Source organism: Dendrobates tinctorius, unplaced genomic scaffold (genome assembly GCF_039654945.1).
Source record: "Dendrobates tinctorius isolate UK_male_01 unplaced genomic scaffold, ASM3965494v1 ptg000051l, whole genome shotgun sequence".
Taxonomy (NCBI): Eukaryota; Metazoa; Chordata; class Amphibia; order Anura; family Dendrobatidae; genus Dendrobates; species Dendrobates tinctorius.
Genome location: NW_027361719.1, coordinates 19,868,067 through 19,895,686, shown reverse-complemented (window position 1 = coordinate 19,895,686; position 27,620 = coordinate 19,868,067). Strand labels below are relative to the sequence as shown.

Below are 27,620 nucleotides of genomic sequence, written 5' to 3'. Positions count from 1 at the left end.
TTTAAATAATAAAGGGAAACACCAGGGAAACCGATACAATGGAGGGCCCTGCGATAGGGAACGGGGACGTGGAGACCTCCTGCACACCCCTGAGTCAGTGTCTCTACACTTTTGACAGTTCCCTATGCAGGTTCCGCACCTGGCGACGATCAGGATACCTAAAAACCCTAGCTTGTCCTGCACCTAGCCCTTTCTAGTGAAATGGACGGTGCAGAAACTAATCCCACCACTGCACTAAAACACACACAAGGGAAGTCACAAACGGGGATAACACCACTTAGCTTTCCTCTGTTGCTATTGCTCCCAGCAACAGAGTCCACCACCAGAATGCAACTTTCCTCCTGAATAGCTGCTATTTCTCCAAGCTTTGTTAGAGCTGCAAGGAACTCCTCTCTGTAGTTCCTTCCTTCACCAGACTTTACACCAGAGCTCCCCTGAGCTGCAAGGAACTCCACTCAGTAGTTCCTTCCTTCACCAGTCTTGGTTGGAAATGAGAAATATCACCAACAGTGATTGCAACACCTGACACTCTTTTATAGCAGAGCCAGAGCAATCACACCTGCTTTATAAGCACGTGCACTAAAGTAACCAAAGTGCAATGACCCTAACGGCCACCGGGGGCAAAACTAGAACTGAAACCACCACAGTGCAATGACCCTAATGGCCACTGGGGGCAAAACTATCTTTAAGCACACAGCTTAAGGAAAAAAAAAAGGTTACTAGTGCTTTTATCTGTCACAATCCAGCATGGATCATGACAAGTTTATTGCAAACGGATCGGGAATTCCAGAGTGACACAGATAGAGGGAGCAGGGTGGTGGGCGTCAAGGGCACGAATTTGAGGTTGGAAAGATTTTTGGGTGTTTTTATTGGATTGGGAGCGATAGATGGGGGGTAATAATAGAAGGTATGAGCTGTGGGGGTCTGGGATTGGGAGATATGTCGCCAGCAGTGAGGAGAAGCGGAGAGAGGCAGAGCAGGTGGGAGGAGGAGAGTGGGAGATGTGTTTTGTGTGTTATTATGAGCGATCTGAAGTTGAGGAGCAGGTCAGCTGAGATTGGAGGGGGGCAAGAGGGAAGGAGAGATTACTTGGTTAGAGGGTACTGGGGTCTGTGGATAGCGAAGGAGAGTAATGGAGGCAAAACCATTAGAGCATATGTCAGCATGGTAAGAGTAAGTGTGGAGCTATTAGAAAGAAATTTTGTATATTTAAACAGAGTTTTGGTTTACTTTCTGGTCACTTCTGGCTCAATTCTGGTATATTTCTATTGTTATCCTTAAAATGACATCCTTGGAATGTGTAGTAGTCTACACATTGTCTTACTTTCCAACACAAGTTAGAATTCATATTTTATTGCTAAACATGAGTTTATTTTTAGAATGACCATGCTAGATATCCTTATGTCTCATTTAGGGCTTTCCTAAAGCGTTATCCCCATAATCCCAATGAATAGAGCAGACACTGAGCATGCGCATCTCCATTCCTGTGAGAACAAGGCTCGTTCTTGGGGTTACAAAAGTATGTTCTCAAGATTGCCTTGATTCCCAATGTTAGGACTACTAGGATTACCATGTAATCCCCTATCATATGGCTAGGGGATAACTTTCATTTTTTTGGGAGGAGCACCCTTTTCACATACCGAATATCGTGAAATTGCAGAAAATTTAAGTTGTGCTTCTGTTCTTGTCTTTCCTATAGGTATTATGGAGGGGCCGAAGTGGTGGATCAGATTGAGTTGCTGTGTCAGCGACGAGCATTAGAGGCCTTTAAATTGGACCCAGAAAAGTGGGGTGTGAATGTGCAGCCATATTCTGGCTCCCCAGCTAACTTTGCAGCGTACACCGCACTCCTGCAGCCACATGACCGTCTTATGGGACTCGATCTGCCAGATGGAGGACAGTAAGTATACAAAACTCAAGTACATTGTCCACACTGATGAAACGAAAATGGTTAAAAGAACCTGCATAATCTTGTCTTTGCATTAGGTAAAAAAGGAACCAAATGTGATTTATCCGCACTTGTTGATAGGCACTGACAATCCAATTCGTAGGATATAAAAAATTTTATTTTTTTTATTTTAGGTTCAGTAGAATAATGTAAATTAGAATTATAATAATATAAAAAATAAAAGTTTTAGTATCCTACAAATTGGATTTTCATTGTTTAACAGTAAGCGTGCATAAACCACATTTGGCTCCTTTTTTACCTAACTTTGGTCGGAAGACCCTTGGACCTCTGTAGTTAGCTGTTGATGTGTATATATGGTTGTGTGTCGCAACAATCTCAGGTTAGCATAATACCTCATTGCATTATTTGTTATTCTTAGGTAAGACCCTATTTGCACTTTTCTTTGCTTTTCGTTTGTACTATGTCTTCGCATTAGGGCATGTTTCTACATCTCACAGAATTATACAATTGCAGTTTCCCACTGATTTATTGCTTAATTTGTAGTTAATCATTGAATCCTAGTATTTGAGAGTTGGAAGGGACCTCAAGGGTCATTGTGTCCAACCCCAATGCAGGTCTGTCTAGCCTCTGTTTGAAGACTTCCATTGAAGGAGAGCTCAACACCTCATGTGGCACCCTGTTCCACTTATTGATCACCCTCACTGTTGCAAATTTTTTTTTTTCTTATATGTATGTTCTCCCTATCAGTTTCATTTCATTGTTTCTCGTGTTTCCATGTGCAAATGAGAATAATGATCCCCCTAGACTGTCACACATCCCTTCAGATATTTGTAGACAGCTATTAAGTCTTCTCTTAGCCTTCTTTTTTGCAAGTGATACATTCCCAGATCCTTTAATCGTTCCTCATAGGACATACTTTGCGGTCCGCTCACCTTCCTGGTAGCTCTTCTCTGATCTTGCTCCAGTTTTTCAATGTCTTTTCTTTTTTTTTTAAATGTGGTGCCCAGAACTGGATACAGTATTCCAAATGAGGCCTGACCAAGGAGGAATAGAGGGGGAGAATTACTTCACATGATCAAAACTCTATGCTTTTCTTAATACATCCTAGAATCCTGTTTTGCCTTTTTTGCTGTTGCATCACACTATTGACTCGTGTGCAGTCTGTGATCCTTTAGTATACGTAAGTCTTTTTCACACGTGTTGTTGATTCCTCCCATTCTATAGATGTAACTTTCATTTTTCTTTCCCAGATGTAGAATCTTGCATTTGTCCATGTTAAATACCATTCTATTAGTCACTGTCCATTGTTCGAGCTTATCTAGGTCCTTCTGAATCTTTTCTGTTTTTTCTAGTGTTGGCTACCCCTCCTAGCTTTGCATCATCTGCAAATTTGATTAGGTTACCTTCAGTTCCCTTATCTAGATCATTTATAAAAATGTTGAACAACGCTGGGGCCAGGACAGAGCCTTGTGGTTCCCCACTTGGAACACGCTACCAATTGGATGTGCAACCATTTATTACCACTTTTTAGTACAATCACTGAGCCAGTTATGAATCCATCTAACTGTGGTTCTGTCAATTCCATACTTGGTCAATTTCTTCAATAAGGATAGTATTTGATACTTTATCAAATGCTTTGCTGAAGTTGAGATATACTATAAGTACCGCATTTCTCTGATCCATTCAGTCATAGAAGGAAATTAGATTAGTCTGACATGAGTTGTTTGCTACAAACCTGTGCTGGCTGTGGTTAATTACTGTATTCTTATCCAAGTACTTACATACATGCTGTGGAATAATTTGTTCAAAGATCTTTCCTGGTATAGAAGTAAGGTTCCTGGCCTGTAATATTCTGACTCCCTCCTTCTTTCCTTTTTTGAAAATGGTGACAACATTTGCCCTTCTCCAGTCTTCTGGGATTTCTCATGTTTTCGAAGATTTTTCAAAGATTCTGGCTAGTGATTCTGCAATTTCCTCTAACTCTTTCAGTACCCAAGGGTGTATTTCATCTGGGCGAGGAGATTTAAATTAGTTAAGTGTTCCATCACCATCTCTCTTTTTATGGATAGTGTGGATTGTTTTATTCCTTTGATGGCACCGTGAAGATCAGTTGATCTTAAAATTGCTTTCTTGGAGAACACAGATGCAAAATAGGAATTTAAAAGTTCGGCCTTCTCAAGATCATTTTTAACCGCTTCACCCTTTTCATTCTGTAAAAATCCTATAGCATCTTTGAATTATCTTTTTTTTTTTTTTTACTGCTTTAGGTCTCCCTTGCAAGCCTTCTTTCATTTCTGGCTTTAGCTCTTCTAACTCTTGCCCTGCATTCCCTGCAAACAGCATTATAATCTTCTTTAAATATGCCCACCTCTTTCCATGTAATATAAATTTCTTTTTTCCTTTTTAACAAGTGGTTAAGCTCTGTATTCATTCACGTTGGTCTCTTTAAATGCTTCCGATTCTTCCTTCTTTTTGGGATTGTTACTGATTTTGCAGTGAGAATTTCATTTGGCAAAATCTCCCATCCTTCTTGGACATTTGTCCTTTAGAACATCCAGCTATTGGCCCTTTCCTACCCTCTTTCTGAGTCCATTAAACTCTGCCTTTCTGAAGTCCAACCTTAAAGTCTGAGTCCTCGCTGGTCTTCCTCTTCTTGTAATCCAAAATTTGAGGATAGCATGATCGCAGCCTCCTAAATACCCAGCCACCTTTATTATCTCAGACATTTCCACCCTGTTGGTAAGAATTAGGTCCAAGATTGCAGATCCTCTTGTTCTTTCTTCTACCTTTTGAAAAATAGTCAGCAAGAGAACATAAGAATTAAACTCCTGTATGTTGTGGTGACGTTACCTTTCTGCGATTTATCGCTTTACGCTTTTCTATAGACTGCAATAGACTGTCTCTTCTTTTTCTATGTGCCTAGAAGTTTTAAGATGCCGCCTGCGTGGCTTATGAGATTTGTCCAGTCCATTGATAAGGATTTAAGGATTAAAGGGGCCTTTACACATAGCGATAAGCGTCACCAATTTTGTGACGCAGCAGCGATATCGCTATGTGTGATACTTGCCTCCGACCGGCTCCCCCACTGTCTGTCGCTGATCGCGCAAGATCGTGCAGCTCCATTTCTAGTCGGGCGCTTCCTGCTGGTGCCGACGAGCGACGCGTGGATGCGGGCGGGAGGACGTCAGGATCGCTGCGTCTGAAAGGTAAGTAACGACCGCTGCTGCGTTGCTACATCGCTGTGAGATCTGCCTGTGTGGCAGCTCACTAGTTACCATTTAGCGATGCACCAGCGATCCTAACCGCATCATATCGTTGTCGGGATCGCTGGTGCATCGCTAAGGCTACTTTCACACATCAGGTTTTCGGCGTCAGGCGCGATCCGGCGTCGTGCCGGAACGCCGGATCCGGCAAATGTTTTGTAAAACCTGATGTACCTGATCCGTTTTTCTGCCGGATCCGTCTTGTTCTTGACAGACAAAACCGGATCCGTCTCATCCGGTTCATCCGTTTTTCTACGGATTACGCCGGATCCGGTTTTTAAAATTGACCCTTGTGGCCTTCCGAACGGGATTGGCTACTGGAAAACTATATATAGCGTGTTCCTACAGCCCTTCTTTGACAGGTTGGAGTGGAGAAAGTGCAGGTTGGAGAGAAGAGCAAGTTACTGGCGAAGATGGATGTTGTGATTGGAAATATTTTGAAGAATTTGGCGGATTTTATAGCGGAGGCGAATCGTTTGAGGGTGATTGTTCTGGAGAAGGAGAGAGCGAGACAGCAGCGCATCAGGCATCGTAGACGACGTTTGTGGATCCACCCCATCACAGCCAAGAGAATGACGCGTGGGGTCTATTCTACACTCTGCATGGACCTTCGACGAAACCCGGATAAATTTTTTGGATATGTTCGGATGAAAATGGAGAATTTTGATTACTTGGTGGAGCGCATTGCACACCTCATAAGAAAAGCGGACACCTATTGCCGCTTCTCTGTTTCACCCGCAGAGCGTCTGATGGTGACTTTAAGGTAAGCCACATTTATTGGATGTGATCGCATCAGAGCACACTTTCACTGCAATCTTGTTGGTGGTAGTTTGTATCTCCAAGTGTTTTATAGCTGAGTTTTGGTATGTAATGCTGTGATTTAAAACTAATTTATTGTTTTTTAATTCCCCACAGATTTCTTGCAACTGGAGAATCCCTTTCGTTACTGCATTTCCAGTACAGACTCGGGATTTCCACCATATCTGGAATAGTGAAGTACACATGCCGTGCACTGTGGGACTCCTTAGCTGAAGAGTTTTTACCAGAGCCCACAACAGAGAGGTGGATTGAAATTGCTGACAAGCTTCAACAGATATGTCAGTTTCCCAACTGCTTGGGCGCTGTGGACGGGAAACATATCCGCATTGTAAAGCCAGCCGGATCGGGATCGGAATATTTCAATTACAAGAAATATTTTTCAATTGTCCTCATGGTCATCGCTGACGCGGAATACAAATTTATTACTGTTGATATTGGGGCCTATGGCCGCTCCAATGACTCTCAAGTTTTCAAACTGTCTGCCATGGGGCGTAAACTGTATGGAAACACCTTCCAGTTCCCACCACCTAGACCGCTGCCGCAAACATCTGGTCCACCTATGCCATTTGTCTGTGTAGGGGATGAAGCCTTCCAGCTGTCAGAACACCTTTTGAAACCGTACTCTAGCAGAGGATTGACAAGACCAAAACGCATTTTTAATTACCGCCTCACAAGAGCAAGAAGAATGGTTGAATGTACCTTTGGTATTCTGACAGCCAAATGGCGGGTCCTATTGACTGCGATCAACCTCAAGACAGAAACTGTTGACGAGGTGATCAAAGCTTGCGTGGTACTCCACAATTTTGTTATCTGCAAGGAACCCATTTCCATTGAGGACACCTCTGAAGAAACCACCTTGCAAGATTACCATGACATTACCACTAGAAGTTCTGTGACGGTTTCAGTAATGAGGGACAATTTTGCACTATACTTTGTCACCTCAAGGCAGAGTACACTGGCAGGATGACAGAGTGTGAAAGATTTGTGCCCTAACCAAACTTGTGTACCTTCTGTACCAACAGTATATACCTTTGCCAACCAAAGTTGGCTATCTTGTCATGGTCTTACTATTTTTAGCTTTAGGCCACAGGTGTGTACCTGGTTGTGTTTTATGCAAAGTATTTCACCTTTTAACAAAAGTTGTGTACATTGTTAGGAAATCACCAACAATAAACACAACTTTTTAGGTGAAATACTTTGCTTCAAACACAACCAGGAACACAACTGTGGCAAAAAGCTAAAATTTACCCACAGTTATATACCTGGTTTTGAATACCTTTTTACCTTTTAAATACCCTGTATTTAACCTTTTTTTTAAACATATTTCGCCGCAGAAAGAAATGACAGACAACCAGTGTAAACAATAATTTAACTTTTATTTAAAATATTTTTTTTTTGTAAACTGTTTTTAAAGTTAAAAAAAACTTTTTTAATAAAGGTTTGAAAAAAAACTGGGCATTTTTATTACAAAACACACATTACAAATCTGTGTAGTGTGGGGTGGAAATACTGCTGGAGGGGCTGCGGGACACTTCTACAATGGGAGTGTGGAGAGAGGACTGGGATCGTGGTGGGGAAGGAACAGTTAGAGGTGATGGTGTGGAAAAAGCTACAGAATGGGTGGACATGTGGGAGGCAGAAGAGGTGGTGGGCGGTGGAGTGGAGGGTTGGGCAGGGACTGTAGGAGCAGATGATGTTGATGGAAAGTTGTACGGGGAAGGAGTTTGGTACGGGGAAGGAGTTTGGTACGGGGCAGGTTGCTGGAAGTGGGGAGATGTCTGGTACTGGGGAGGTTGCTGGTACTGGGGAGGTTGCTGGTACTGGCCAGGTTGCTGGTATGTAATAGGAGGGGGAGGATGGAAAGTGGCTGGAGGGGGTGCAGATGTAATAGGAGGGGGAGGATGGAAAGTGTCTGGAGGGGGTGCAGGTGGAGGAACTACAGTGGTGGGAGGTGGAGGTTGGGAGGTAACCTGCTGTAGAGCACCATGGCACGAATGCATTACATGCATCTGCTGGGTAGGAGATAGTGTTGCCATGCGCTCCACAACAGACCTGAAAAAGGTGTGGTTTGGCGAAGATCTTTCTTCTGAATGCATGGTTTGCAGAAGTGTCTTCACCTCCAGAATGCTTGAGTTGATCTGCTGAAAGCCTGCGGACATTTGCTCTGACAAGACTTTTAGACAGTTCTGGAAAGATGCATTCAGATGCAAGAACTCTGGTGCATAACTCTTTTCCTGACCCCTCTGCCGCTGCCGCCCAGTACCCGCAGGTGTACTAGAGGTGGCAGGGGCAGAAGGGTGGGGTAAAGGGAAAGCGATCTCCTCACCAGCAGCTTCATGTAATGTAGGCGGCCACGATGCTCCTGTGCTGGTGGATGGGACAGATGGGTCGAATGTGTGGGAAGGTGCAGATGTACCGGGGCGGTCGAAGTATCCCTCGGTGCCGGTCTCCTCAGGGATCGCCTCAGAAGGGTCCAATCGTGCAGGCTCCCGAGTGCTGCTCACCGTGCTGTGGAATAAAGAGAAAAAAAAACAATGAAAATAGTGACATGGTATGGCCCTGGCTGAAAAAAAAAAGTTACATCAAAACATTTTGTTGTCACATGTGGTGTGTAATATTTACCTTCTGGTGAGCATTGTCTCCCGGAGGAACGACAGGGCTCGTGCGTACTTGTACTTGCTCCTGCGTCCTCCAGATCCACTCGGGGCCCGCATCTATTTATTGAACTCCTTCTTGAAACGATCCCTCACAGACCGCCACCGCTTCACAATTCTCTCCCCTGAAACGAGAAAGGACAAAGTGGTTAGTATACAACATCAGTGTTTCCCAAACTCCAGTCCTCATGGTCCCCAGGGGTCATGTTTTCAGGATTTCCAAAGTAAATAGAAATCCTGAACACATGATCCGTGGGGACCACGAGGACTGGAGTTCGGGAAACACTGGTTTAAATCAAGCAACCGGTACTGTATATACTTACGCTCTTTAATCTGGGCCCGAGCTTCGAGGTCCTCCCAGCGGTCCACAAGGAGCGAACAGATTTCCTCCCAGAGTCGTCGGGTAACGATAAGGTCAGCGTGGCAGCGGTCAGCCATATTCCAGAGCGGCTCCCTTTCTCTGACGAGATCGATGAGGCGGTCCACATCAATCCCTCCATCCTCACCGTCAGAGTCGGGAGCACGCTGTGAAGGCTGTTAAAGAAAAAGACAAAAATAACATAATTAGCCTCCACAAAAGAAATGAAATAAAAAGTGCAAAAAAAACAAAGCAAAAATATTTATACTTACACGCTGGTGACCGCCGCGTTGCTGTCGCCGACGACCCCGGGAGGCACTGCGAGGACCTCTTGGCCGAGCACCAGATTGGGAAGACTAGAGAAGAAAACAAAAAATGTTATGTCTTTGGATGTAGGCATTTGTTTGCTGTGTGTGGTCTGCAGAACATTGTTTTCTATGTGTTGTGTGTAGTGTGATGTTGTGTTTCTGCGTTTGATGCAAAGAACTTACCAATTGTGAGCCCACTCCAGGTGTCTGTCCACCCCTTCCTTCTTCTGGGAGCTCCTCTTCATCTTGTGATTCCTGTTTTGAAATAAAAGGCAATGAATAGACATACACTCACTGGCCACTTTATTAGGTACACCATGCTAGTAACGGGTTGGACCCCCTTTTGCCTTCAGAACTGCCTCAATTCTTCGTGGCAGAGATTCAACAAGGTGCTGGAAGCATTCCTCAGAGATTTTGGACCATATTGACATGATGGCATCACACAGTTGGCGCAGATTTGTCGGCTGCACATCCCTGATGCGAATCTCCCGTTCCACCACATCCCAAAGATGCTCTATTGGATTGAGATCTGGTGACTGAGGAGGCCATTTGAGTACAGTGAACTCATTGTCATGTTCAAGAAACCAATCTGAGATGATTCGAGCTTTATGACATGGCGCATTATCCTGCTGAAAGTAGCCATCAGATGTTGTGTACATTGTGGTCATAAAGGGATGGACATGGTCAGCAACAATACTCAGGTAGGCTGTGGCGTTGCAACGATGCTCAATTGGTACCAAGGGGCCCAAAGAGTGCCAAGAAAAAAATTCCCCACACCATGACACCACCACCACCAGCCTGAACCGTTGATACAAGGCAGGATGGATCCATGCTTTCATGTTGTTTATGCCAAATTCTGACCCTACCATCCGAATGTCGCAGCAGAAATCGAGACTCATCAGACCAGGCAAAGTTTTTCCAATCTTCTACTGTCCAATTTCGATGAGCTTGTGCAAATTGTAGCCTCAGTTTCCTGTTCTTAGCTGAGAGGAGTGGTACCCAGTGTGGTCTTCTGCTGCTGTAGCCCATCTGCCTCAAAGTTCGACGCACTGTGCGTTCAGAGATGCTCTTCTGCCTACCTTGGTTGTAACGGGTGGCAATTTGAGTCACTGTTGCCTTTCTATCAGCTCGAACCAGTCTGCCCATTCTCCTCTGACCTCTGGCATCAACAAGGCATTTCCGGCCACAGAACTGCCGCTCACTGGATTTTTTTTCTTTTTCTGACCATTCTCTGTAAACCCTAGAGATGGTTGTGCGTGAAAATCCCAGAAGATCAGCAGTTTCTGAAATACTCAGACCAGCCCTTCTGGCACCAACAATCATGCCACGTTCAAAGGCACTCAAATCACCTTTCTTCCCCATACTGATGCTCGGTTTGAACTGCAGGAGATTGTCTTGACCATGTCTACATGCCTAAATGCACTGAGTTGCCGCCATGTGATTGGCTGATTAGAAATTAAGTCTTAACACACAGTTGGACAGGTGTACCTAATAAAGTGGCCAGTGAGTGTATATTACAGAGATGATGGATTTTGGAAATAAAAACTTACCGTCAAACGCTGACGATGCGAGGGAGGGCTCCCAGAAGAAGATGTGCTGTCTTCCTCATGGCCAGACTCCATGGCTGTGGGTGGTGTTCCTGCTGCTGCCATTGCTGCTGCTGCTGCATCTATTGGGCGGCTGTTGAATAAAGAGAAACAAAGGGCCAATGAATATCTTGATATTCCATAGCCCTAGTTTGGAGGAATGGGGGATTTGATAATTACCGTCTCTCATCTGCTGCTGGACTCCCCTCCCGTTGTTCAGCATGCTGCTCCATTTGGGGTGGTGCTGATGGTGCTGCTGCAGATGTCTGCTGCCTTCTCCTGCTCCTGGTTCTTGGCTTGGGTGGCATGTTGGGTGTGGCTGAGGGTCCCACTGTCTTGCTTTTATATATGTCTTGTGGGCAGAGCTACTGAGCATGCTCAGACCAAAAAAACCGGATCCGGCTGTCGCCGGATCAGGCGCATTGCGGCGCTCATAGGCTTTCATTGTATGAAAAAGCCGGACACGACGGATACGGCGTGTCCGGCTTTTTCGCCGGAGACAAAAAACGTTACAGTAGCCGTTTTTTCCAGACGCCGGATCGCGTCACATTGCCGGATCCGGCGAAAATCGGATAAAAACGCATGGCCATCCGGCTCGATCCGGCTCTAATGCAAGTCAATGAGGGGGAAACCGGATCCGGCATTGCATTTCGCCGGATCCGGTTTTTGTCAAAAGCGCCGGATCGCGCCTGACGGCGAAAACCTGATGTGTGAAAGAGGCCTTAGCGATCTCTGGTAGTCCAATATTTATCCAAGCGTGGAATAGGCTGTAGCCTTCACATATTTTTTTTCTGCTCAGAAGTGTTTTCAGCCAGTCGCTACTCCAGGAAAATCATGTGTAGGTGAAGCGGCGCTGTGACATCTTTTTTCTGAGGATCAATGGGGGTCCCCAGAGGTGGGTTCATTACATCCTGGCATACCCTAGCAATATCAGTTACTAAGATGGGAATACGCCTGCAAGGCATGGAAATATCTTCTCGAAAAGCTCATAACTCAACATGTAGCCTCCAGTCCGTTCTGTGCGTTTCTGCCAGTTGTCATTGATTTACATAAAAGGGTCACTATGTAGATATATTATAATTTATTATATTCGGGTATTAAGGAGGTTGTCCACTACTTCTTGATTAACACCCGGCACCCTCCGTCGATCAGCTGTTATCGGTGGTGGCCGCTGGCCAGAAGTACTCACTTGCCGAACTGCTCCATCTTCTGATGGTGGCTGAAGCTGTGTACTTCTCATCTGCCTTCAATTCACTAGGAGGCGGATGTGTAGTACCCTGATGCTGCCACTGTCGGAAGACTGCCAGCTTGGCAAGTGAGTACTTGCGGCTGGGGATGCTTGGGTGTCGGACCCCGGATGATCAGACATTGATGGCTGGACAGGCCATTCATGTAAAATTAGCGGACAACCTCTTTAATGTTTTGATACATTTAGTAATTTGCTAATTTCACAGAATTATATAATTTAACATTAATGTCACAATTATGTATTTTTTATATTTCACTCTCTCCTGCCGCCCCACCATAAGCTGCACATTATTGCTTGTATGTAGGAGTTAGCGATCTCTTGTTTCTCTGCTGTGTAATTCTGAGCTTATATGCAATGATTATAGACATCCCATTATACTCTTCTGACAATTTCTGAAATGTTCTACATTACCTAGTTACGTGCAATTGTAACCTGACAATATCTTATTTTCCCAGCTTGACCCACGGGTATATGTCCGATGTGAAGCGCATATCTGCTACCTCCATTTACTTTGAATCTATGCCTTATAAGCTAAATGTAAGTACCAAGCCATCTGTAACTGTTATTAGGCCCCCATAAGAGACGGGTTACCGGGGCCACTTCATTCTGTTTAGGAAGCAAAGAAAACTGAAGTTGTTGCGCATGGCAACCAGTCAGGTTTCTGCTCCTATACACCACTGACAAATCCCGATGCCATTTGATTGGTTGCTATGGACAACTACTCTTAATGGTTGCCAAGGACCAACTATTACTGCACTTTCAGTCCATTGTGTGAAAAACCAACTACAGATGTTGTTTTACTTTGCATCAGTTTTAATACATCACCTCCATCACAGCATCATAGTAATAATAATTTTTTTTATTCCCAGTGATTCTGACATTTTAAGAAAAGATGAATCTAATTGAAACCTAATATATTTCAGCTGATACAACTTTGCACAAAACTTACTAAATAGTGTGAATATGAACATGTTTGTCGGGTGTGCACAGCCTTCTGATATAATAGTATAGGCAGTAAGCCGGCGTGATGCACTACACGGATCTGTCACCGGTGTCCTATAGAAGCCTTTGTGTGCATGTCTATTACTAGGCAGCGGCTGCCTCATGGAGGATCGGTGTGTGAGTGGTTGTTAATCAGTGTTTTGTATCAGCTTCTCTACATGTCTGACAGCCATTCCATTCCAGTGTTAGTTGAATTCCAACCAGAGTACACTTCATTCTACTTAATGTGCATCTGATTAGGTGATCACCTCAACCAAATCTTATTTAATGAAGGAAAGTATAAAAAACCCTACTGTGGTGTTCACAATCCTCTTGCAATAGGACAAGCTGGATGGCAAAACAAGTGCTAGAAATGAAAAAATAACTTAAGCATGCCAAAGGAGTTGAAAATAAAATTCTTGAGTGAGGAAAAGAAGGGCTCAATTCTGGCTTTACTAGCCGAGAGATACAGTGAGCGTCATGTTGCCTCCATCCTTAAAATTTGTAAGACGACTCCATTACAACCAGACATTGGGGACAACAAAGCTACAGGCTGGCAGAGGGCGAAAACAACTCTCCACTGACCGGTATGACCGTCATCTTATTTGAATGTCACTCAGCAACTGCAGGATGACATCAAGTGACCTACAAAAGGAATGGCAAATGGCAGCTCGGCTGAAGTGCATTGCAAGAACAGTTCGTAACCGGCTCCTAGAGGCAGGGCTCAAGTCATGTAAAGCTAGAAACAACCTTTTCAATGAGAAGCAAAGGAGAGCCAGGCTGAAGTTTACCAAAGACCATAAGGATTGGACCATAGAGGAGTGAAGTAAGGTAATCTTCTCTGATGAGTCTGATTTTCAGCTTTGCCCAACACCTGGTTGTCTAATGGTTAGATGGAGACCTCGAGAGGCGTTCAACCCACATTGTCTTGCACCCACTGTGAAATTTGGTGGAGGATCGGTGATGATCTGGGGATGCTTCAGTAAGGCTGGAATTGGGCAGGTTATTCTTTGCGAAGGACGTATGAATCAAGCCGCACACAAGGTTACCCTGGAAAAACAGTTGATTCCTTCTGCTCAGGCAATGTTCCCCAACTCTGAGGATTGGATTTTTCAGAAGGACAATGCGCCATGCCACACAGCTAAGTCAATCAATGTGTGGATGAAGGACCACCACATTAAATCCCTGTCATGGCCAGCCCAATCTCTAGACCTGAACCCCATTGAAAACCTCTGGAATGTAATCAAGAGGAAGATGGATAGTCACAAGCCATCAAACAAAGAACTGCTTAAATTTTTGTACCAGGAGTGGCATAAGGTCACCCAAAAGCAGTGTGAAAGACTGGTGGAAAGCAGCCAAGACGCATGAAAGCTGTGATTAAAAATCATAGTTATTCCACAAAATATTGATTTCCGAACTCTTCCTGAGTTAAAACATTAGTATTGCTGTTTCTAAATGACTATGAACTTGTTGTTTTCTTAGCATTATTTGAGGTCTGTAAGCAATGCTTTTTTTTTTTTTTTTTTTTTTTTTAACATTTCTCAATTTCTGAAAATAAATAGAAAATTTAGTGTTTGGAAATTCGGACACATGTCAGTAGTTTATAGAATGAAATAGCATAAAAATCATATTTACTATGCATGCATTATATATAGACACATGACATTTTACTCAACATACCTATAAAGAGAAAAATCAGACAAGCTAAGTATATATACATATGTGTATATATACTTGGCTTGTCTGATTTTTCTCTTTATAGGTATGTTTTTTAAGTAAAATGTCATGTGTCTATATATAATGCATGCATAGTAAATATGATTTTTATTTTTTTTTGTACTCTGTTGTAGGGAGATGTTTTGGGTCTCCACATATACCGGTATATTATGAATTTATTATCCATTGTGGAGATCTAGTTTGTCCTATTACAAAAAAACTCATCCCTTTTTTTTGTTTATGCTTTTGTTCACTTTTGTATTCAAATTACCTGTTGTAGTATATGGTAACTATTGCCCTTATACACCGCTTTTCTCTTTCATTTATGGAATTTTAGAGTAAGTGCAACAGGTCTGAAAAATCTATTTAATAATGTAGATAGTCTGTACTGTAAAATCTGGTGATGCATCCACTTTAAACTGATTCTCTTCAATCTATGCCTTAACAATACCCTGAGGGCCGGTAGGATTCAGCTATGTTCTACTCTAAAGATGGCTGTACACAACGGTCAATCGGTCGTCAGCTCTCACTCCTGACTTTCCCATACACATGGGGTGTTAATGTGTTTCCACTGGGGATACAGGAGAAAGCCACTGCCAGAAATTCTAGCAACTGGTTCTTTCTTGGAATATAGGTGTTAGACACTGAAATTTAAACTCCACGATCTTTAACTATCAACACCATCTGTTGGGAGGTTCCCATACACATGAGATGTTTAGCTGATATCTGTGGTCTTGGCTGATTTTTAAAGTGCTGTTGGGACCTTAAAGGGGTTCTCGGAGAATGTGATAAAAATGTCACCTGTATCAGCTTTGAAGCTGCAGCCCATCCAAGTCATGTCAGGACAAGTTGCATCTGAACAAGCACAGACTGACTGGTGTCTCAAATGTCAGGGAGCAGCATTGTAACCTTATCTGTTCACTCCATGCTCAGTCTTTGCTGACTGAGAAGAACTGGTTTACAAATGATCACAGAGGAGGACTGAGGCTAAAAGAAAATGGCCAGTTCTACAGCACACTTTTTTTTTTTGCCTCTTGCTGAGTGAGCAGATCAGGTTATAATGCTGCTCCTCTGACAGTTGAGACACCTGTCTCGAGCTGTATTTCTTCAGATGACTACCAGTCTTCACTGGTAACTAAAAGGTTTTAACATGAAATATGTTGTAGTTGTGATTTTTATCAGATCAGTTCCAGAGAACACCTTTATGTAGAAGCCACATCAGATGTATGGAGGGGATTTCTTGGATGAAATGGAGGAAGGGGCACCCTAAATGTACAAATCAAGAAAAAACTTTGCCAAAATAGGTTAGTGAAGAATAAATGAGCCATGAAAGAGAAGTGAGTATATTGTGAAACATTACAAAAATGCAATAGAATGGAAACAGGAAAAAAGATGAAATGCTGTGTAAAATAGGGGCTTGTAGTAAAGTGTAAGTAGCTAGAAACACAGCCAGGTGAAGCAGTATAAATGGCCATAAAACAGACCTGCACACACAAAATATATATAAAAAATTGACATTTCCAAATCAATAAAAGTAAACTACACCAGTGGGAAGCTAAAAGATGTTTTCTTCGATTCATACTTCACCTCCCCCGCATACACGTTTTACTTCTAAAAGAAAGGTTCACTGATGCAACTTCCAAACCATTATGGAAAATAAGGGATAAAAAGGCTGCTCAGTGGTGATGGATCATTTGTGGTCATTGTAATAAGCGTAAAGAAATAATCGTCTTTGCAGTCTTATACATAAACAGGATTCTTCCGTGCCGGCTTATAATGTAGTGTTTGTTCTCCCGCTGCTTTCGCTTCCCGGGGCTATTTAAGTCTTTTATTACAGAATATAAATGCAAGGTATTTAGAAAGTTTCTTTTTAAACTGAAGATGACAACTGAAAAACTGTTTTATCCAGATTATAAATAATGCTGAAACGATTATAATGGCATTGAAAAGTTGATGTAATTCAGTTGTGACACCATCAGGTAAGCCCAGGTTTCAGCACCCCAGCTGTTCTTTACGGAGCTGTATGGAGTTGGAATGGCACCAGGTACAGTCCCTGCCAAATAAAGCCGTGAAATATACAGTCATAAAACGATCACGTGGAAGGCATTTGAGTGGGGAAATTAGAAGGAATGCTCACCAGGGGAGATGTGTGGTATAATGAACAACTTTATCTAGTCCAAAAAAAAACGTGAAAGCCTTAGGTATTGGGTTACAGTGCTGTAATGTGCTGGGGTAATTATTCCTTAAAGCGAATCGGTCACTCATTATTAACTAGATCTCTTATATCTGATGAGGCTGATGTACTTACTTTAACATGTGTCTGCATGTCTATATAATCCTCTTTAACCCCTTACCGACCGCCGAAATGCCTTTTAATGGCAGCAGTTAAGGGTACTTATTCCTCAGTGCCACTTTTTAACGGCGCTGAGAAATAAGTGTATAGGGCCACCCAGCGTCGAAGTTTCTCCGGGGTCTCCGCTACGGGGGTATCTGAGAGCCCAGAGAACATGATTCGGGTCGGTTTTTACTGACCCCAGCGTTGCGATCACCGTTATTAACAGAATAACGGCGACCGCAAAAATAAAAGTCTGATTTCCCATTTAATTTCTCTCTCTGATGTGACCTTGCACATCAGAGGAGAGAGAAATGGGGTCCCCCGGTGTTCCTAGACCCCCCTGCATCCCTCCGTGAAGTCTCCCGGCCGGCGGCGTCTTTCGGGAAGAAAATGGTTGGCGCCCGCCGAGATCTACCAGCCGGCATCCGGCAACAGTAGGAAATTTTTCTTATTGATTAATTTTGATCACTGTGATAGGGTCTATCACAGTGATCAAACTAAAAAAATAGTAACGGATAGTAGAGATGGTTAGCACTCGACTGAATGATGTGGATATACGGTGCTAGTGAAAAGGGAACTGGTAGTGTCGTTAGCATAAACTTAATATAAAGTCACTGCACACATGAATGCAGTGGAATATTTTTAATTTATTTGACAGTGAAGAAGTGACAGCTGACGTTTCGGCCTCACCACGGCCTTTATCATATAGTCGCCCTTATAGAAAAGAGTTTGTAGTCACCGGATAAATAGTTTCACTGTTAGGCAATATTTCTAAGATCTGTAGATTATCCTTTATGGCATGTGGTCCTGATTCCTGAGGATCGACAACTATGCATATGTGCCCAAAAACAATTACAATCATTGGTGGCAGTGGGAGATGCAGGCACCGCCGAGCCTATGCAGGAATCAGGACCACTTGCCATAAAGGATAATCTACAGATCTTAGAAATGGAACCCCGATTCCATTTCTCAGGACCAAGATCTCGAGAGATGAGATCTCAGCGCTGAAATCTCAGCGCTGGGCACCGGAGGCACCGGCCAGCAACCGCCGGGCCCCGGTGAAACCCGGCAGCAGCGGCGCACATCGGAGCCCCCCTCATCCCTGAATGCGGCCTGCAGCATCACCCCACTGCTGCTTCCTCCAGCAGCGACCCTAGGACTCTGCTACACCGCAGCCACCAACCCGGGTAAGCAATAAGATGCAAGGATTATAAGAGGCACCACCATTTTATTAAAAAATATTTTTTTCTTATTTTTCTCCTCAAAATTTGTGGTGCGTCTTATCATGCACAATCTGCTTATAAGGGAACTTTTCATCAAGTTTTCCCAATATAAATGTATGTTATTGCAATTGGTCCCTTATTCACATCAGTGAGCTGAGCTTTGATGTAAGTGACCTACGCATAAACAGATACACATTGGCAGAAATAAGTATTTCATTCACTGTCAATTTTTGAAAGTTTCCCACTTAGAAAGAATGGAGTGATTTTTAAACTTCAGATGTGAGAGACAAAATCTTACTGTGATTTTTTTTTTTTTTTATCATTTTTACATAATTAATTTGCATTTTATTGCATGAAATAAGTATTGATACAATAGAAAAACAGAACTTAATATTTGGTACAGAAACCTTTGTTTGCAAGTAGAGATCAGACGTTTGCTGTAGTTCTTGACCAAGTTTGCATACACTGCAGCAGGGATTTTGGCCCACTCCTCCATATGGATCTTCTCCAGATCTTTCTGGTTTCGGGGCCGTCATTGGGCAACATTGAGTCTCGCGTCCCTCCAAAGGTTTTGTGTTGGGCTCAGATCTGGAGACTGGCTAGGCCACTCCAGGACCTTGAAATGCTTCTTTTGGAGCCACTCCTTAGTTGCCCTGGCTTGTGTGTTTCAGGTCATTGTCATGCTGGAAGACCCAGCCACGACATGTCTTCAATGCTCTTACTGTGGGAAGGAGGTTGTTGGCCAAAATCTCACGATACACGACCTCATCCATCCTCCCTTCAATATTGTGCAGTCGTCCTGTTTCCTTTGCAAAAAAACACCCCCAAAGTATGATGTTTTCCCCACCATGCTTCATGATTGAGTCGGTGTTCTTGGGCCGTACTCATCCTTCTTCCTCCAAAAACGGCGAGTGGAGTTGATACCAAAAAGTTCTATTTTGGTCTCATTTGACCACAAGACCTTCTCCCATGCCTCCCCTGGGTCATTCAGATGGTCATTGGCGAACTTCAAACAAGCCTGGATATGTGCAAGCGTGGGCAAGGAGACCTTGGGTGCCCTGCAGGATTGTAATCCATGACGACGTAGTGTGTTTCTAATGGTAATGTTTGAGACTATGGTCCCAGCGCTCTTCTGGTCATTGACCGGGTCCTCCCTTGTAGTTGTGGGCTGATTCCTGACCTTACTCAGAATCAGCCTTACCCCACGAGGCAAGATCTTGCATGGAGCCCCAGACCGAGGAAGATTGACAGTCATCTTGTGTTTCTTCAATTTTCAAATAATTGCGCCAACAGTTGTTACCTTCTTACCAAGCTGCTTGCCTATTGCCTGTAGCCTATCCCAGCCTTGTGCAGTTATAGAATTTTGTCCCTGGTGTCCTTAGACAGCTCTTTGGTCTTGGCTTTGACGGTGAGGTGATTGAGTGTGTGAACAGGTGTCTTATATACAAGTAACGAGTTCAAACATGTACAATTCATACAATAATAATAATAAATTTTATTTCTATAGCGCCGACATATTCCGCTGCACTTTACGTTTCAGAGAGGATTTGTACAGACAATAAACATTACAGCATAACAATAATCACATAGATTATAACAAATGCCAAGAGGAATGAGGGCCCTGCTCGCAAGCTTACAATCTATGAGGAAAGAGGTAGACACGAAAGGTGGGTGGTAACAGTTGCCCTGATTGTATGGACCAGCCATAATGTTAAGTGTGTAACAGTACAGACACAGAGGGCTAATGGATGCATAAAGCATGTGGGAACATGATGCGGGGAACCTGGTTATAGTAAAACTTTTGGCTGTGCCACACAGGGATAGATTAGGTTAATGTGTTGAGGCGATAGGCCGGTCTGAATAAATGCGTTTTCAGGGCACGCTTAATATTGTGGGGATTGGGGACTAATCGTATTGACCTGGGAAGTGCATTCCAAAGAATTGGCACAGCACGTGTAAAGTCTTGGAGACGGGAGTGGGAGGTTCTGATTATTGAGGATGCTAACCTCAGGTCATCAGCAGAGTGGAGGGTGTGGGTAGGGTGGTATACTGAAACAAGGGAGGAGATGTAGGGTGGTGCTGAGCCATGGAGGGCTTTGTGGGTGCGGGTAATAAGTTTATACTGAATTCTGGAGTGGATGGGTAGCCAGTGAAATGACTGGCACAAGGTAGAGGCATCGGTGTAACGATTGGTGAGGAATATGATCCTGGCTGCAGCATTCAAGACAGTTTGGAGAAGGGAGAGTTTGGTAAGAGGGAGACCGATTAGAAGAGAGTTACAATAGTCGAGATGAGAATGAATAAGAGAAACAGTAAGAGTTTTTGCGGAGTCAAAAGTAAGAAAAGGTTGATTTCTAGAGATGTTTTTGAGGTGCAGATGACAAGAGAGAGCCAGTGATCGAATGTGGGGGGCGAAGGAAAGCTCGGAGTCAAGTATGACCCCAAGACAGCGGGCATGTTGCTGGGGATTAATAGTGGAACCACACACAGAAATGGTAATGTCGGGTGTAGGTACATTAGTAGAGGGAGGAAACACAAGAAGTTCAGTCTTTGACAGGTTCAGTTTCAGATATAGTGAGGACATGATGTTAGACACAGCGTTTAGACAATCGCCGGTGTTTTCTAGAAAGGCTGGCGTGATGTCAGGAGAAGAAGCGTATAATTGGGTGTCATCAGCATAGAGATGGTACTGGAAACCAAATCTACTGATTGTTTGACCAATAGGGGCAGTGTACAAGGAGAAGAGGAGGGGGCCTAGGACTGATGCTTGAGGAACCCCAACAGTAAGGGGAAGGTGAGAGGAGGAGGAACCGGCAAAAGATACAGTAAAGGAGTGGTCAGAGAGATAGGAGGAGAACCAGGAGAGAACGGGTGTCCTTGAGGCCAATGGAATGGAGCATAGTGAGGAGGAGCTGATGATCCACAGTTTCGAATGCTGCAGAGAGATCCAAGAGAATTAGCATGGAGTAATGACCTTTTGATTTAGCTGTTAGTAGATCATTAGAGACTTTAGTGAGGGCAGTTTCAGTAGAGTGTAAAGAGCGGAAACCGGATTGGAGAGGGTCGAGAAGAGAGTTAAGGCCCCGTCACACTAAGCGACTTACCAGCGATCCCGACACCGATATCAAGATGTCAGGATCGCTGGTAAGTCGCTATGTGATCACTGGTGAGCTGTCACACAGACCGCTTCCACCAGCGATCAGCACAGCGATGCCGAGCGCCTGGCATCGCTGGCCATCCTGTAAAAAATAGAATCAAAATAAAAAATATAGTTATTCTCACCTTCCGACGTCCCGTTCAGCCATCCCGCCTCTCTTCACGCTCCGGTCCCAGTGATCCTTTGCACGAATGACCGCGAGATGTCACAGTCTCGCGGGATAACAAAGTCTCGCGGTCATTCGTGCAAAGGATCACTGGGACCGGAGCGTGGAGAGAGGCGGGATGGCTGAACGCGACGTCGGAAGGTGAGAATAACTATATTTTTTATTTTTTTTAATTATTTTTTACACCTGATCGCTGGTCTCCCGCCTGTCACACACAGCGATGCGTGCTGGCCAGCGGGAGACCAGCGACCAAAGAAATGTCCAGAGGTTTCTTCCAGCGATCAGCGATACCGGCAGGGGGGCCGTTCGCTGATCGCTGTCACACACAGCGATCTCGCTGGTGAGATCGCTGTTATGTCACAAAAGTTGTGACTCCGCAGCGATCTCGCTACCGAGATTGCTTAGTGAGACGGGGCCTTTATCAAAGAGATAGCGGATAAGACGGGAGTGGACTAGGCGTTCCAGGAGTTTAGAGATGAAGGGAAGATTAGAGACAGGTCCATAGTTAGCGGCACTGTTTTGGTAATGAGTGGGGAATAGAAAGGCTTCTTAAAGAAAAAAGTAACAGGTCTGTGAGAGTCAGAATTCTTGCTGGTTGGTAGGTGATCAAATATTTATTTATTGCAATAAAATGCAATTTAAGTTTTTAAAAATCATACAATGTGACTTTTGGGATTTTCTTTTTTTAAGATTCTGTCTCTCACAGTTGAAGTCTATAAAACTACAGATCTCTCCATTATTTGTAGGTAAGAAAACTCGCAAAATCGGCAGTGTATGAAATACTTATTTTCCCCACTGTAGTGCTTGCTATGCTGCAGATTCAGAGGTCACTGAAGTTGTATACTAGTCCTAAATATAAACAGCATCTTGTATGTCTGTTTTGCTTATTAATTGGTACATCAACTTGTGAAAATTAATTCACTATAGATTTCCTATAAGAAAAAATGCACAGCAGCAAATTATGTACTAAAATGTGCAGATTTTGTTGTGGAAATGCTGTTTTCCCTTCTGAAGGCTGTATGTTTGATCTCCACCCACCAGCTCAGTCACTAGTCACATTAGCCTTCCATGCACTATACAGAGATTTCCTGTTCTTTGCCCCTTTGGTATCACACAGGCTGGAGCAAATTCTACAGCACTACTCAGCAGTGTAGCTGTGAAACCCGCACTCGGATAAAATGGCTAGAAACCTGCACAATTAGTTTTCCACTGCTATCTCCACCCTTTCCCCACTAGCCTCCATAGACTGCAGTATGCAGTGTAACATGACACCTCACTGTGCTGTTAGTCTGTCTTGCTTTGATCTAGTCGAAAGTTCTCTTTTTTTTATATAGCGAGGAGAAGGAACTGATGTTTATTATGGCAGTAGCGCTACTTGTAAATTAAGTGGATATATTCCACCCACAAGCAGCGCCTCCGTGCACTCTGCCCTCATTCTAGATTCTACTTGAAAAAGGTCTGTCTGGACCAAAATGTGGGTTCCTTGACTATCTGGAAAGTAATCTTGATCTTCAGATGAAATATTTGTGATTACTTTTCACACCCATGTGATCTTATTGATGTATTCGGCATTTATATGCGGTAGTTATTTCTGCAATATTTATTCAATAGGGGTTTGAAGAACCCTTCTGCAGACCACCGACATAGCACAGAGTGCGTCACTTCTTTATGGGGGATATGATTATGACATAACCGATCTATAAAATCTGCCATAGTTTCCCCATAAATGATGACGGTGTGAATAGAGCCGAGACTAGAGATGTGTATATATACAGTAGATGAGTCAATATCAAAACTGTAAGTGTGATATTAGAAATAATGCTATTTCTTTCCATTATGTTGAAATCAATGTACCATCTAAAAGAACATTTTTATCTATAGAGATACAAACCTCTACAAAAGCCACATATATTATGTAATATCCACACATTACAACACAGCGAGGAAATTGAACTTTTTTTTCCAAACCCTTGTGTTTCCTTTCTGGTTATTCAATGAAGTCTCATCTTATTGAGTACAATATATTATAATTGCAAAGGTATTAGTAATTCTGTGGGTTTGGATTTCATCCATGCAAGTGCATCACAGCCATTTCTATTCACATTTACATCTTTTGTCAGCGGCACAATTGATTTCTTACCTTGTGGGCAGCACTTTCCGCACATCACGCTTGCTGATTTTTGGTGATGAGTTTATGGGAAACAGTATTTTTAAGATTCCCTTTTTATTAATGCCTTTTTTTTTTTAATAACATTGCCACATAAGGCTCTTAGGGTCTCCTGTATATGGCAAAATCTTTATTGTGCCATTTTTGCACCAGCAGTGTCATTGTGCTACTAAAACTTGGGTCACATCCATAGATCAGCTACCAGTAGGACGCCATATGATAGACATTTATATCTTTGATAGACTTTATCCCTATAAATATTCCTATAAACCACCAATGGCTCCCTAGATGAAGGATGTGCAACTAAGCCTTTTACAAGAAGGATGTGGTCTCTCTATAGCAGTGGTCCCCAACCTTCCTGACCTTTAGAGCCACATTCAGCACTGAGAGAGGAGCCACATCCAGCTCCCACCCCCTTCAAAGTAGTGTCAACCAAAGCCCCCAACACAGGTATAATGATAACCAAAGCTTTTCCATATAAATCACTCCAAAGCAGTACACTGAGATCCAGGGGTCCCCACAATCCCCCCCAATCAGTATTATCCCATCAAGCACTCCCAACACACTGTCACATCCAGCTTTGAGCACCTCCTCTAACAGGTAGTACCATCCTCCAGCGTACCATACCTAAATATCTCTAACCCCCTAAGACCAGGATATGTGCATCCAGATAATAATAATAATAATCTTTATTTATATAGCGCCAACATATTCCGCAGCGCTTAACAGTTGAACAGTTTCAAACACAACAGTCATAAGTAACAACGTTAACAATACAATAATTAAAGCGAAATAAGACGACCCTGCTCGTGGAGCTTACAATCTACAATGAGGTGGGGGGGATACAAAGCACAGGTTTGTATTTACAATGATGTATTTACAATGACGGTCCAGCCATCTTCAGGGGGTGGGGGTTAGATGGAGATAGTGAATGGGCTACACACACACAAACATGACTTTGATTACTGAATGTGATAGGCCGCTCTGAACAAATGTGTTTTGAGCGAGCGCCTAAAACTATGCAAATTGTGGATGGTCCTAATATTTTGGGGTAGAGCATTCCAGAGGATTGGCGCAGCACAGGAGAAGTCTTGGAGTCGGGAGTGGGAGGTACGGATTAGGGCAGAGGTTAGTCGAAAGTCATTTGCAGAGCGCAGCGGTCGGTTAGGCCGATAGACAGAAATGAGGGAGGAGATGTAAGGGGGTGCCGCACTGTGGAGAGCTTTGTGGGTGAGAACAAGTACTTTGAATTGTACCCTGTAATGAATTGGCAGCCAGTGTAACGACTGGCGAAGAGCGGACGCGTCTGAGAAACGATTAGCCAGATGGACAACCCTGGCTGCTGCATTAAGGATAGACTGGAGAGGGGAGAGTCGAGTGAGAGGGAGGCCAATTAATAGAGCATTACAGTAGTCTAGGCGGGAGTGGATCAGGGCGACAGTGAGAGTTTTTGTTGTTTCCATGGTGAGAAAAGGGCGGATTCTAGAGATGTTCTTTAGGTGTAAGCGGCATGAGCGGGCAAGAGATTGTATATGGGAGGTGAAGGAGAGATCGGAGTCGAACATAACACCCAGACAGCGCACCTGCTGTCGGGGTGTTATTATGGTGCCACCCACAGAGAGGGAAATGTCAGATTTAGGGAGGTGCGGGGCTACTCTCACAGTCCACCATATTGAGATCTGCTCTTCATACCTGTTTGCTAAACCTGGAGCTAATGCACCAAGCTGACAGACAGCCGCGAGCCACAATTCATGGGACCGCAAGCCACATGGGGCTCCCGAACGACAGGTTGAAGACCCCTGCTCTATAGTGATCTGAAATGGTCACTCTGTAAATTAATGTCAACTAGTGATGAGCAAACTGTTTATTAGGCAATCGCCGCATGTGTTCAGACTGTGCAGGCGCAGGGAGCCGAACATATTATCCGAGCCTGCCCGGTGTACTCTGATATCACCCGAGCGTGCTTGGATAACACGTTGTTTGAACACGTTCGCTCATCACCAATGTCGGCCCTTTAGGGTGGCTATCTCCAAGAGATGGACCTAGAGATCCAGTTTCCTCTTGGAAAAGGCGAATTTGTACATTCTTTTCTTAGTGAGCATTAACGGATAATTTAGGGTATTTAAGGGGGAAAAAAACCTTCATCTTCAGAAAGTTGTTTCAGGGTTCTTGACCCTCAGCAGTGCAGAGTAGGATCCTGGTTGGCTGGCTTAGATGACTTTGATTGAGGTCTTCGGAGTAAAGTCTCTCTTTGAGGAGACTGCCAAGCTTGGTGTAAAGGGTTAAATAGGCTGTTTTGACTGATTATCCTAAGTCGTATTGTATGGTGGTGTTATAGGACTGATATTGACTAGCGTAGATACCTCCGATAGGAGGCACTAGAGAGCTTTTCTTGAAAGAGGCTGAATTGTATATGAAAATGTAGGCCATGTCTTGAGGTTTTCATATACTTTCCGTTCTAATTAGAATAACTAGGCCCTAATCAAGTAGTCTGCTGAGCTTGACTGCATATGTGGTTTTTATGGATTTTGAGAGGTTGCCTACTACTAGACAAGCACTGCTTACTCAATTCAGGGCCCCATAGAAATAATCAATGTATACTCTCCTGCGGTGCCACCATTGCAGTGTTTGTCAGTCCTGCTGTTCCCGGCAGGTCACATGATATTACTGTGTAACGGGACTGCTACAACCAATCACCAGCCGCCGATCAGCTGCAGCTCATCTGTCATCAGAGCAGAAGTCTGCTCTAGCGAAATAGTAAAGTCTGCAGCCGGTCAGAAGCTGCTGATTGGCTGCATCAGTCACGTGTCACAACAAGCACCCCCGGCAACTTCAGCACTGCCATTGCTGGAATGACTCCGCAGGATGCGAGTAGGCATTGCTTTTATGTTCTATGGGGCCCTGAGTTGATAAGGCTGAGTTTGTCGAGGAGTGGGCAACCCCTTTAACAGAGGTATTGGAAACAAAGCTTTGTAATGTTTAGGAACTGTCTGTCTCCTCTATGAAGTGTAAGGCCTCCATACACATTACACTAATGTCATCTGAACCCACTGATATTCCTGGGTTCAGCCCACAGTCTAATGTGTATGGAAGCCAGCTGAACATCGGGAGAGATGTGGATCGGGCATGTGCTGCTTTGGACTGGCTGTCGCTTTCATCTCGAATAGATAATCCGCCCGCATTCACTCAGAGGAGCGCATGGCCGAATGAGTGTTGCTGTACATGGGAGAGAGAGCTGTAGGATCGACAGCCATATAATGTGTATGGCCAGCATGAGTATTTAGAGATCTCCCCCTTACAGTGCTATAATTCTATGCTTATTGTTGCTTGTTGTACATGCTGATGTTATTGGTGCTTGTCTGTCGTCAGCACTGCTAGCACGTACCTGGTCCCTAGCTGTCACCTCACAATACCCTGGCTAGTGCACTGGCCGGCAAGGACGCTAGTCTCACCACTGCAGATGGTATAAACACTGGGGAAAGTGACAAGCATGAGACAGACAAGGTAAATAAGCAACTTAGCTCCAGGCTCTGCTGCCAAGTTCCATACGGCAGAGGATACGGAACCCGGACCCCGAACTCGACAGAAGTAGCAGATTCAACGCTGACACGAGAACTGCAACTCCAAGGCTGGTCTCCATAGAATATCTCGGTCACCAACAGTCAGCGGATGCGTCAGGTGACTATTTAAAGGATGGTGGGAGTGGTCACTACCCACATCAGCTGACCT

At 43.9% G+C, this 27,620-nt stretch overlaps 1 protein-coding gene across 2 annotated transcripts in view; it reads left to right on the top strand.

Annotated features, from left to right (window-relative positions):
- The window catches only part of SHMT2 (serine hydroxymethyltransferase 2), a 136,378-nt gene that overhangs the window by 40,027 nt on the left and 68,731 nt on the right, over positions 1 to 27,620 (top strand). For both annotated transcript variants that reach the window (XM_073576842.1, XM_073576840.1), the window contains exons 4-5: positions 1,700 to 1,900; positions 12,602 to 12,683. In XM_073576842.1, the coding sequence (XP_073432943.1) occupies positions 1,700 to 1,900; positions 12,602 to 12,683 (283 nt within the window). The remainder of the gene's footprint in view (positions 1 to 1,699; positions 1,901 to 12,601; positions 12,684 to 27,620) is intronic.